This window comes from Anabas testudineus, chromosome 17, assembly GCF_900324465.2.
Source record: "Anabas testudineus chromosome 17, fAnaTes1.2, whole genome shotgun sequence".
NCBI lineage: Eukaryota > Metazoa > Chordata > Actinopteri > Anabantiformes > Anabantidae > Anabas > Anabas testudineus.
The window spans coordinates 19,780,308-19,793,900 of NC_046626.1; the positions used below are offsets into that span (position 1 = coordinate 19,780,308).

Consider the following 13,593-nt stretch of genomic DNA (forward strand, 5'->3'; position numbering starts at 1 on the left):
AGGCTCAGGTAGACTTGTAGGAAATTCCAGTCCTGGACTATGGAGCGACTGCCGTTAAGTCGAGACCTCAGAGAAACAGCTGTGAACATCAGCCGAGGCCAGGACCGTGTCTGAGTCCCGAACACTATTTGGAAGGCTATTCCATAACTTTGGGGCTTTGTAAGAAAAAGCTCTGCCCCCAGCTGTAGTTTTTAGGATACGATGTACTGACAGGCAGCCAGCATTCTTTGAGCGAAGTAGGCGTGGTGGATCATAAGACACTAGCAGTTCACTTAGATACAGCGGCGCAAGACCATTTAATGCTTTAAATGTCAAAAGTAGTATTTTAAAATCAATGCGAAATTTCACGGGGAGCCAATGAAGTGTAGATAAGATAGGCGAGATGTGATCGTATCTTCTGGTTCTAGTGAGGACTCTCGCTGCTGCATTCTGAACTAACTGAAGCTTGTTTATGCACCTGGTTGAACAGACAGACAGTAAGGCATTACAGTAGTCCAACCTAGAGGTGATGAAAGCATGGACTAATTTTTCTGCATCATTTAGTGACAAAATATTCCTTATCTTGGCAATATTTCTGAGGTGAAAGAAAGCTGTCCTGGTGACATTATCTACATGAGCTTCAAATGAAAGACTGGAATCTAGAATCACACCAAGGTCTTTTACTGTTGCACTAGATGTAACGGAAAGTCCATCTAGAGTTACGGCATAGCATTTGTTCAATTTTGTCATCTTTCATTTATTGTTCTGTTTCAGTTTCTTTCTGTTGTTGTTCTATCTTCAGTGTGTTCAGCCATGGAGGACACCAACATCTAAATGTCTTTGTGCTCTAAATGTTTGTCAGAGAGTTGTGGCTTTCCTTCGCTGAGCTCGCCGCCATTATCTTTATTTACACACACTTATTCATACAACTTTGTCACTTAATACTGTACATTTTGTCCATTTTCAGTGTTATCACTGCACATTATGTATTTTAATACACACTTCATGTTCACAAAACAAACACAATTGGAGTGGAACTCATCTCACTTTCCCACATCTCTTTTCTCAGCTATCCAAATAAGGTTTTGGCTCTATTTACCTCTTACAGGCATTACAACAAAAATACTATTCAGTATTACGTGGACATGTACACACCATTAGTAAACAAATCTTAAACATGTTCAAACTCTTAAATTCACTTACACAACTGAATTTAAACATGAGAATGAATATATATATAAGGATAAGGAGCCGTAATCATACATATAGGGATCAGATGTGCAGGACAGGCCAGAAAACAATATGTATTATTGTCTTCTGCAGGTACGTTTCTTTCCATTTTGTTTTCATGTCTGTTGTTTATATCCCGTCATCCAGCCACATGCAATAGTTTAGTTTATCTGAGTGTATTTTCATGGTTTATATTCAATTGTGAAGAAAATTGTTAATATTTGTTATTGTGGTTTGCAACATGTAAAGAAAAAAAAAAGTTTTCTTTTGTAATTAGCTGCTCTTGATTATAAAAATACTATGTAAAGTATAGATTGCAGCATTGTATACAGGTCTAAATATTGTATAGAGCCTCTGTAATAATTGTTGTAAGTCTATGTTATGAGAGAAGACCCCCTTTTCCCTCACACTGCCGCTAGTCATCGCTGAGGGGGTCAGATGTGCAGGACAGGCCATAAAACAATATGTATTATTGTCTTCTGCAGGCATTGTGAAGAGCGAATAGAGCAAAGGAAAACAGTATTCAGCGTGACTATCATGTGTGTCGTTCTACACCCGTTACACTACCAAACATAAACTAGGTTCGAGCCGCATGTGGACGGAGCTGGGACATTTCTGCGGAATGGAGTGAATAAACTGTGCGGGTCCTGCAGTGTCCTACTTTACCTTCAGTCATTACACTGCAGCTCAATCAGCTCCATCTGAATCTGCACAGGTGAAGTTTCCACATCGACGGTAAAATTATTTTCTTGTTCGTCAAAGTCACCAAAGCTCCGTGAGAACTCAGTTAATCAGCAAAGTGAGTATTTCTGAACACCGTTGTAACGATATGGTTCAACATTACTTGGCATCATGAGGACCAGCTTCATAATAACTAGCAGCATCATAACTAGACTTGATTAACGCGGAAGTTTATTGTGTTACCAGCGCTTCATATCACCGGGCCATTAATAACAATAATCGAGAAATGATCTCGTGAGCCGGATATAATTACACGTCGGCCCGGATGTGGCCCGCGGGCCGTGAGTTTGACACATATGCACTAGAGGCTACGACCTTTGCCGTAAACCACAGACTCACACTGCCACCTGCTGTCGTAAAATACAACATTGCCTAGACACTATACCACTTAACCCTTTGCAAGAAAATAAGTCTTTACAGAAAAAAACACTACATCATCCCTTACTATTCACATAAATGTGATCACACATTTGTGGGCATCACATAGTCTAAAGGTACAATGTTTTTTTTTTAAAAAGTGGAATTACTGTGATCTTAAAAATGAGGACATTGATATTTTCTTAGTCAAAACCTGTTTTGTTCATGTGAAATTTTTTCAATCGGCCAAGAGACACAGTTTTTATGTTTTTTGCTGTTTTTATCAGGTCTAATCATTTAATCATGAAATTATTATTTAAATTCTATGTTATTTCTGTGTTTGTCCATCAGAAGAGAAGAAGTCTGAGAACTTTAAGGCAAAATCCAAAGTTCTGTTTATGATCTGAAAGCTAATGTGAATAAAAGTTGTAAACTGGAAACTCGATTCTTTCATTTATCCCATGTGACCTGAATGCAACATCAAAGTCTTCACATTTCTGTAATTAGATCATTTACAAATAAAATAACAATTCATTAGTGTCAAATACACCATTAGAAGCAAGTCCTGCTTTTGAAATCCCACTTAAATAATACTACATTAGCAGTATCAGAGCAAATGTACTTAAAGTGTCACATGTATAAGTACTTCATCTGCAGACAAATATCCCACGACATGGGTTTTACATTATTAGATTATTAAAACTGAAGCATCTGTGTTTAAACAGTGTTTTACTGTTGTAACTGGTTTTAACTCTTTCTTCCAGTTAGGAATCATGTGGTTCTCAACCAAGAGATTGGACCCTTGTTTCCCTCGAGATGAGCTGGTTAATAGGAGAAAAAAACTTCCTTTTGTCGAATACTAGACGACTTTATGTGTTTAAGCCTCAAACAGTATGAAACCACGTGAGGAGTTCAGAGGGGAGACGTCTGACAACTTCTTTGGCTTCAAAACGTATTAAAATCAATTTGTTGTGTTGTTGAACTCAGACCTTGTTCTTTCTAAGGCCAATTAATATTTAAGTAATTTTTTAGTAGTTTAGGACAATGTGAATTTTTGGAAATAATGTTTTTTCAGCATTCTGAAAACTAAGCAGCTTTTGTAGTTTTTGTTAAATTATTTATTTTTCTTGAAAACGCCCATTGTTGTAACGCTTCATTCCTACACTCCTCCTCTGACCACCAACATTACCTTTATATGCTTTTCAACAACCAACAGTTTTGATTCTGAACAGTATGTCTACAATGTTAAATGCTAAATATAGTATATTAAAGAGCTGCAGTGCTAAATGAAAGTTCTTTGTGCAAAATATTGACAGTGTGCAGATGATCACAGCAGAAGCAAAACATGTGCATATCACATTAAACATGTTTCCAATGCAGCTATTCACATAAAATTAACACTAAAGTTAAAGGTGTAACAAGCTGCATGTATATCCATACTGCAGGCTAAATTTTGTTGCTGTTGTTTCATCTGGTTAAGAAACGTGTGATGTCTTTTATCATTTAACAGAAATGTCTTTACCATCATAATTTCAACACACACGTCCCCACAGTGATAATATTTCAGTGGAGCTCTGTCTCCTCCTAGTGACAGAGACGTTTATTACCTGCTTTTACATCAGCCTCAACATTTATCAACATTTAATAAATGGAAACAGAATTTATCACTGTTGACTTTATTCCAGCTAGATATTATTAACTCCATGTTTTATTACGTGTTCTTGGCTGAGTGGTAAAAGAAAAAGACATGTGAGACATACGTGGACCCTGAAACACGCCTGCTGAGAAACTCCTCCTCCTCACAGTGAGCTGGACTCTGAACAGAGATTTTCTTGTTTCCTCCTCTTTTTAATCTTCAAGTGCAAAGATGGGTGGAACCAACATGTGACAGAGGAAGAAATGATAAGAACCCTGAACTCTTGGATCCTAAAATGCAGCTGAAGAATTTATTATTTATAATAATGTTAGAGAAAATTAATCTGGTGCATTTAGACCCTGTGTGATTAAAAGTTTTGGGAGATTTTTATGAAAATAATTTTTGCTCAATCGCTTCTTTCACTTGTAAAAAGAATGAAACCTTTCCTCGTTTGCTCTTGAGCTCCACTCTGTCCATTTATTTCCTTGTTCCCTCCTCTTCAGATCTACAGTTTGAGGATGGGTGGAACCAACATGTGGTGAAGTGTAAGAGCTGACAGACTCCATTCACTGCACAAACACATGTTGTTGAGATCAGAGCTCAAACTAGTTTCACTTCTAACAAAGTGAAACTCAGACAGTTGTTGACACTGAGAGGTGAAATGGCGCAGAAAGGAGTTCAGCTGGACCGAGAAACCTTCTCTTGTTCGATCTTTCTGGATCTACTGAAGGATCCTGTGACTATTCCCTGTGGACACAGTTACTGTATGAACTGTATTAACAGTTTCTGGGATAAAGAGGATGGTAAGAAACTCTACAGCTGCCCTCAGTGTAGACAGACCTTCACACCGAGACCTGTGCTGGTTAAAAACACCATGTTAGCAGTTTTAGTGGAGGAGCTGAAGAAGACTGGACTCCAAGCTGCTCCTGCTGATCACTGCTATGCTGGACCTGAAGATGTGGCCTGTGATGTCTGCACTGGGAGAAAACTGAAAGCTCTCAAGTCCTGTCTTCAATGTCTGGTTTCATACTGTGAGAAACACCTTGAGCCTCATTATGATGCAGCTCAGTTAAAGAAACACAAACTGGTGGAGCCCTCCAAGAAGCTCCAGGAGAACATCTGCTCTCGTCACGATGAGGTGATGAAGATGTTCTGTCGTACTGATCAGCAGTGTATCTGTTATCTCTGCTCTGTGGATCAACATAAAGGTCACGACACAGTCTCAGCTGCAGCAGAAAGGACTGAGAGGCAGAGAGAGCTGGAGGGGAGTCGACAAAAACTCCAGCAGAGAATCCAGGACAGAGAGAAAGAGGTGAAGCTGCTTCAACAGGAGGTGGAGGCTATCAATCACTCTGCTGGTAAAACAGTGGAGCACAGTGAGAAGATCTTCACTCAGCTGATTGGTCTCATTGACAAAAGAAGGTCTGATGTGAAGCAGCAGATCAGATCCCAGCAGGAAACTGAAGTGAGTCGAGTCAAAGAGCTTCAGGAGAAGCTGGAGCAGGAGATCACTGAGCTGAAGAGGAAAGACGCTGAGCTGGAGCAGCTCTCACACACAGAGGATCACACCCAGTTTCTACACAACTACCCCTCAGTGTCAGCACTCAGTCAATCTACACACTCATCCAGCATCAATATCCGTCCTCTGAGCTACTTTGAGGATGTGACAGCAGCTGTGTCAGAGCTCAGAGTCAAACTACAGGACGTTCTGAGGGAGACATGGACAAATATCTCACAGACAGAGACTGAAGTGGATGTTTTACTGTCAAATCCAGGACCAAAGACCAGAGCTGGATTCTTAAAATACTCACAAGAAATCACACTGGATCCAAACACAGCAAACACAAATCTGTTATTATCTGATGGAAACAGAAAAGTTACAGTAATGAATCAACAACAGTCTTATTCTAGTCACACAGACAGATTTACTCAATATGAACAGGTCCTGAGTAGAGAGAGTCTGACTGGACGTTGTTACTGGGAGGTGAAGTGGAGCGGGAGAGGAGGAGTTTATGTAGCAGTCGCATACAAGAATATCAGGAGAAGAGGAAACTGGAAGGAATGTGGATTTGGATTCAATGATAAATCTTGGTCATTAATATGTGGCAACAGCAGTTACGTATTTCTGTACAACAATATCCAAACTCCAGTCTCAGGTCCTCCGTCCTCCAGAATAGGAGTTTACCTGGATCACAGAGCAGGTGTTCTGTCCTTCTACAGCGTCTCTGAAACCATGACTCTCCTCCACAGAGTCCAGACCACATTCACTCAGCCTCTCTATGCTGGAGTTTGGCTTTTTTACTCTGATGGAGTTACTGCAGAGTTCTGTAAACTGAAATAGACAGAAGTAATGTATTTCATGTTTAATTTTATTTCTTCCTCATGTTTTTGTGACATTACTTCACAGAAATCAGTCAAATCAAACAAGAATTGTCAGAACGTCTTTATTATCTCATCATTTCTTGATTCTTGTTGAATTCATTGAGTTGGAGCTGTTTCCTGTGTTTAGTCATGAAGGATATCACTGCTCATGACAACTTTTCTTTCCTCAAACTGACATTACTCCAAATGACAATAACTTCTCTCTGCTCATAACGTTTGTTGAATATTTCTTTGAATGGATTTGTCTGCTGATGTTTTTCTTCCACTGCATATGTACAGAAATCACAACATGTTTCTTAGAGATCCAACCTAGAAATTGATGGTTCTTTATCAAAGGGATGTTGTTCTGAACATTGTGTAAATTGAAATGGAGTAAATTTGACAGATCTAATAAAACAGTAAATACTGTGATGACAAGAAGTAAAGATGCTGTTTATCTTTTGTTCCCATAACTGACAGTCTATAATAAACCACCTCAGTAAGTAAAAACAACTCAACCAAATATACATGATATATAAAAATACATACATTCCACTTAGCACTAATGCTAAGGAAGCGCCCTGTGTACTTTAATGGACCATCAGCAAACTGCAGAACACACACCCTGATAAAGTGTTTAGCTTAGTGTTGCCGGAGCTTTCAATCATGCAAATGGATGTTATTTACACAAACATCCCGTCTGGCAGAATTCTCAGAGAATGTGCAAACCATCTGGCAGATGTTGTCACCAACATCTTCAACATCTCTCTGAGCACCACTGTTATCCCAATGTGCTTTAAGACATCGACGATCATCCCGGTGCCGAAGAAACCATCTGTTTCCTGCCTCAATGATTACCGTCCCATTGCACTCACTCCCATCATCATGAAGTGCTCAGACTTGGTTGGGGTGAACAGTAATGCAAACAAAACAATAATAATAATGAAAACAAGGACTCATATGTACAAATGCTCTTCATAGACTTTAGTTCAGCATTCAACACTATCATTCACCAACACATGATAGAGAAGCTGAGCCTGTTGGGCCTGAACACCTCTCTGTGTAACTGGATCCTGGACTTCTTGACTGGAAGACCTCAGACAGTCTGGATCGCGAACAGCACTTCTAACACCATCATACTGAGCACTGGGGCCCCTCAGGGCTGTGTGCTCAGTCCCCTGCTGTTCACCCTGCTGACCCACGACTGTGCAGCAATGCACAGCTTGAACCACATCATAAAGTTCACTGATGACATGACCGTGGTGGGTCTCATGGGCAAGAACAACGAGTTAGCATACAGAGAGTAGATGGAGAAGTTAATGTGCAGGTTTAAAGGTAGCACTCTGTCTCTGAACATACACAAAACAAAAGAGATGATTGTTAACTTCAGGACACAACACGGCCACTCCACGCTTGACATCAACAGCTCCTCCGTGGAGATCGTAGAGAGCACCAAATTCCTTGGTGTTCAATTTGCAGAGAACCTCACCTGGTCCCTCAACACCAGCTCCATAACAAAGAAGGCCCAGCAGCGTCTTAACTTTCTGAGGAAACTTAGGAAGGCACAGCTTCCACCACACATCCTCACAACTTTCTACAGGGCCCCATAGAGAGCACCCTGAGCAGCTGCATCACTGCCTGGTTTGCACTGTCTTGCAAGACCCTAGGTCAAATAGGTCGAACTGCTGAGAAGATCATCGGGGTTGCTCTTCCCTCTGTCATAGACATATACACCACACACTGTGTCTGCAAGGCCACACACACCTGACACACACTCTTCACTCTCCTGCCATCTGGAAAGAGGTACAGAGTCATATCCAAAGTTTATTTCCACAAACCATCAGACTTTGCAACACAAAAAGAACTGGACTGACACACACACACACACACTCTTAACAAACTCTACACAAACTGCTATTTTTCACACAATGTCTACCTCAATGACAAATAAAATATTATTTATCTTACTTGCATATGGACGATCCATCATGTACTGGACGGTGTTACTGTTCCTTGTTCTTGTCTGGTCTTTGCACTGCATGTGGTACATGTGCACCTTGTGTATTTATAGTATTTCTAAGTTTATTAGTTTAGAGTATGTCTAAATTTATGTTGTCTAACGTAAACCTTGAACCTGGGGAAACGTTTCATTTCAATGTGTACTGTCCTGTATATTGTTGAAATGACAATAAAGCCTACTTAACTAAATGTTTCAACCTAACTAAAGGAAGTCCAGTGGCCATGACTCAACTTCCAGATATCTGACTACTTGAAAGTGAACTTTACTGAAAAACAAACATTTTCCTAAAGTATGATTTTGTTGCAAACACAGACAACTCATATGTTTGATTCAAATATGGCCACATAAAATCTGAGTTTCTTCGAATTACAGTATTCATTTATATTTATTTAAAACCAAACAAGTAGGTAAAGTGACTTGACCTGAGTAAATCTTTCTTATGCTACAGACTGAAGACTTCAAATAATCTCTTGTACTCTTGTAGTGAAGATTAAAGTTTTATCAGTTTGTTTTATCATAGAAATACATGTTATGTAGGATGAATATTTTAATGTGTAACGTGTTTTAATTAAAAAATATAAAACATAGTTTCAAAGAAAGTTAATCACTGAGTATAGGTTATTATTTACTCCATCATAAGTAGTTCACATAACAAATCAGTCCATGTGATTAGTTTTGATGTAGTGTAATAGGAGTTTGGACTGTACAGGACTGACTGTATTACTCATATTACTGTCTGCAATAGTATTTCTCATGACAGCTGTAAACTCCCAAAGGGAGAAAAAGCTTTGTTTGATGTCAGAACATAGTCCTGACAAATTACACATACTGTACTACATAAAGGGAGTTGTTTCTCTATTCCATTTATTTAACAGCTGCTGTATAGTTGCACTGCTGAAAGGATTTTTAGATACAACACATAAAAAGCTCATGATGCCTTGTTAAAATGTCTGTCAGAATGTGAACTAGGTAAAATAATAATAAATAAATCGACCTCAACAAATCCTATGAATAAATACTACACACATCAGTACTTTAGACTTCATCCTTTAAATTCCATTTAGCTGAACATCATTTATTAAGTGGTTCTCTCTCTCTCAAACCTCCTTTCTGCAAGTTCCACACTGTAGAATTTCCTTGTTCCCTCCTCCCATAAATTACAGTATTTAGCATCATTTAACACCAAACAAGTAGGTAAGGTGATGGAAACTGAAAACTAAAAGTGTCTATTATCTAGAATATTCCACATTTCCAAGGCCATGTCAGTATTTTAACCTCCACTGTATTATCAGAAACCTCAGCTGCAGAAAATCGGACTGTGCACGTGTGACTGTAAACTAAGAACTGCCCTAAACTGGAAATACATCATTATAGTGTGTGTTACTCCGTGTTCTTCAGTGTTCAGTGTTTGATATTTGAGCATTTATCATCCACTGAATAAAACCCTCTGTTTATCACTCAGCACTGTGACGTGCTGTTGTCAGAACACGATGTGAAGAAGCTTCATAGTTCTTGTTACACTCTCAAGGTGAAAACGTGACATAATTGTCCATCTAGACGACCACTTGAAGCTAAAATCAGACTGAAAACTGCTTTCAGACAGCACAGTCACTGCCGCCTTGTGTCACATGTCCTGATTTGTCCAATAACTTGATCTGGTTTAGTTGAAGAACAGCACAGTTTTTATCTACTTCTGCAGCAAAACATCAACTTTCAATGCAGTTTGAATCGGTAATGACAGTTGTAGGAACTCACTGGAATTAGGATGAAGAATGTGCTCTGTATATTCACAACACTTTAGTTATTTGTTCTTTAAGAATGGTGTTTATCTGTTTGTTCAAATGAGCTTTTTCACTGGATCTTGATCACATATTTCTTCCTTATGCAGCATCTCTAAAACCACCACTCTCCTCCAGAGTCCAGACCACATTTACCACATCTAAATAACTTCTTTGTGCTCTTAATGTTTGTTTAATATTTGTTCAAATCACTCTTTTTGTTGCTTTTGTTTAATATTTTTATTAATAATCATGTCTTATTTCATCCAAACACTTAAATCTCCAGACCTTCCTTTATCAAAGGTATGTTGTTCTTAACACAGTGAACATTTAACAACAGTAATTAATTAATATAAATGTCATATATCATGTTAACATAACAGAGATTCTACATTAATCTATCTGGATGAAATAAACATGGACATGAACTCACTCAGTGGGACTCATTTAGTGAACTTCAATCATTTAATGAGCGGCCAATCTGAAGGTTTACATAAGAAATTCAAATACTGGTTTTGAAGGACCAGCACAGTTTTTCCTCCTGTTTTCATTTCAGGATCTGGTTCAAAGCTGATAGAGAAATTATGACCCTAATACGAGGATGTAGCTGGGACAGTTTATCTCCTGAAACCCCACAAAGCAAAGTGTTTCTGTTCACAGCAGAGAAACATTTGTCTCCATCTTTTCCACTTTTTTCCCTCCATGTCGTCACAGAGAAATTAGCTGAGTTTTCTGCCATTTCTTGTTTTTACACCACAATTTTATTGATGTCCTCAGTCAATGAAACAGAGACCAGAGTCCTACAAACAGGAACCATATCAAGAACTGATTCTGTCAAATACACATATTTAGTCAGACTTGAGATTATTTCATTGATTCATTTTTATTCACCTCACAGCCAAACACTCCTGGATTGATCTGTTTTAATCCAGACTTTGTTCAAACCTTGTTTGTCTGAGGTGGAATTAAATCTGTCTTTACAGTCTATACGTCACCAGGGTTTTAGGAATAATTTTATTATAATATATCAGAGGAAATGCTGCATTTAGTTAAATCAGAAGCCACAGTAACTCATGTTGTGTGTTAGGGTTAGTAATAATTATCTTACTGTTTATCTAGAACACTTTCATTTCATTTACAGATTATACTTAAAGGAACAATATGTAGCACTGACACCAAGTGTTTCAAAGTGGTACTGCAGAACAAATTCAAGCTATTTGACAGAGCTGAAGCTGAAAATTTGGTGTAAATATCTTCTGACAAGTTTTTTTTCTTTCAGCTGCAGTAATGTTAATGTGAAACTTATCAATTATGACGCACTAAAAACATTCAAGGAGAAAAACAGCTGTCAGTTTAGTTTGATGGTTTACGGTTGGTTCTGTCAGTACAGTTTGTCAATGAATCCACACTGGTCTATATTTGTATAGAAATAATAAAGTGCTGCTGGTTTCTGTGCTATTTTATCTTGACCTCCTGGAATGAAATGAGCAGCTCACTTGTTGTTTTAGGTTCAGAAATCATGTCGTTTCCTAGTGTGTAGTTCATGGTACCTTTATTTAAAGTGGAATGAATTTACTGAGTCATTAGACTTTAATGAATTAAAACAAATTAAAGTTAATAAAACGCTCAGAAACATGTAAGAACACAACAAAGGGTTAAACACACAGTTTCTCTCTAAAACCGCTCCTGTTCCTGGAATGAACCAAAGCCTGATGACCCTCCCTTTACTTCCTGCTCTCAAACACAGTGAGCTCCACTCTGTCCATTTACTTCTTTGTTCCCTCCTCTTCAGATCTACAGTTTGAGCTCTGATCTCAACAACATGTGTTTGTGCAGTGAATGGAGTCTATCAGCTCTTACACTTCACCACATGTTGGTTCCACCCATCCTCAACATTGAAATAACTGCCTTCCTCTGTGTTGGTACATGACTCTGAAATAAAAGATTTGTCAACAGCATTGTCACATAAACATCTACTGTAGAGAATCTTATCTGTAGGTTTAGTGAAGTTTGGTACTGTAAATTCAAATGAAATAAAAAAATGGTCAGATATCTGCACTAAGAACTAAATCAGATAGAAACTCTGAGAATTCAGTTAAAAACTCAGAGTAAGGGACAGGAGGACGGTACACAATAACAAACAGGACTGGTTTTTGATTTTTCCAGTTAGGATCAGAGAGGCTAAGAGTGAAGCTCTCAAATGAATTCAAACTATGTTTAGTTTTGGGGTTGATTAACAAACTTGAGTTGAAGATTGCTGCTACTCCTCCACCCCGACCTGTGTTTCTAGGAACATGATAATTAACATGACTTGAGGGGGTCGACTCATTCAGAGAGACATATTCATCCTGCTGCAGCCAGGTTTCAGTAAGACAGAATAAGTCTATTTGATGGTCAATTATCAAATCATTTACTAACAGGGATTTAGACGAGAGAGATCTGATATTTAAAAGTCCACATTTGATTGTTGTCTTTTTATTTTGTTCTGAGAGGAGTCATCTTTATTTTTATTAGGTTTTTATGAATCACTCCTCTTGTTGGTTCTTGATATAAATAATTTAGGTACTCGGGGAGCAGACACTGTCTCTATAGGGTTATAGTAGGTTTGGGGGGGTGACGCCTGTAAGGAAGCTGCAGAGAGGTGTGTAAGACTGCGTCTCTGCGTCCTGGGCTCCACTCTGACATGTCAGGGTTTAGGTCGTCTAATAAACTCTGTCATATTCCTAGAGAGTTGAGACGAACCATCTAAAGTGGGATGGATGCCGTCTCTTCTAATCAGCCCAGGTTTTCTCCAAAACGATTTCCAATTGTCTATGTAGCCGACGTTGTTAGCGGGACACCACTTAGACAGCCAGCAGTTAACTGATGACATGCGGCTAAACATGTCATCCCTGGTCAGATTGGGAAGGGGCGTTTGTTGAATATTTCTTTGAATGGATTTGTCTGCTGATGTTTTTCTTCCACTGCATATGAACAGAAATCACAACATATTTCTTAGAAATCAAACCTAGAAATTGATGGTTCTGTATCAAAGGGATGTTGTTCTGAACATTGTGTAAATTGAAATGGAGTAAATTTGACAGATCTAATAAAACAGGAAATACTGTGATGACAAGAAGTAAAGATGCTGTTTATCTTTTGTTCCCATAACTGAGAGTCTTCATTAAACCAACTCAGTAAGTAAAAACAACTCAACCAAATATACATGATATATAAAATTACATACATTCCTGTGTACTTGTGTGGCCTGTGTACTTTACCGGACCATCAGCAAACTGTAGAAACACACACCCTGATGGATTGTTTAGTTTAGTGTTGCCGTAGATTTCAGTCAAGCAAATCTCAGAGCTGTGCTCCCGAAATTTCATCAAAATGTGGACTTTGCAATCAAAGGGGAAAACATACATTATGTTGTTTACACAAACATCCATCTGGCAGAGTGCTCAGAGAATATGCAGCTGGCAGATGTTTTCATTAACATCTTCAACATC

At 38.5% G+C, this 13,593-nt stretch overlaps 2 protein-coding genes across 2 annotated transcripts in view; both read left to right on the plus strand.

The window, feature by feature from the left end:
- The first annotated feature begins 4,385 nt into the window (after positions 1-4,385).
- LOC113172041 (tripartite motif-containing protein 16-like) overlaps positions 4,386-13,593 on the plus strand; it is a 28,740-nt gene continuing 19,532 nt past the window's right edge. The window contains exon 1 of the mRNA XM_026374845.2: positions 4,386-4,604. The gene's annotated coding sequence lies outside the window, so the exon portion shown is untranslated. The remainder of the gene's footprint in view (positions 4,605-13,593) is intronic.
- On the plus strand, positions 4,401-6,419 carry LOC113172038 (tripartite motif-containing protein 16-like). Its single transcript, XM_026374842.1, has one exon. The coding sequence runs from the start codon at positions 4,605-4,607 to the stop codon at positions 6,282-6,284; it is 1,680 nt and encodes a 559-aa protein (XP_026230627.1). The 5' UTR covers positions 4,401-4,604; the 3' UTR covers positions 6,285-6,419.

Excerpts from the sequence above, each read along its gene's own strand:
- LOC113172038 (XM_026374842.1), top strand. The coding sequence starts at position 4,605 with ATGGCGCAGAAAGGAGTTCAGCTGGACCGAGAAACCTTCTCTTGTTCG.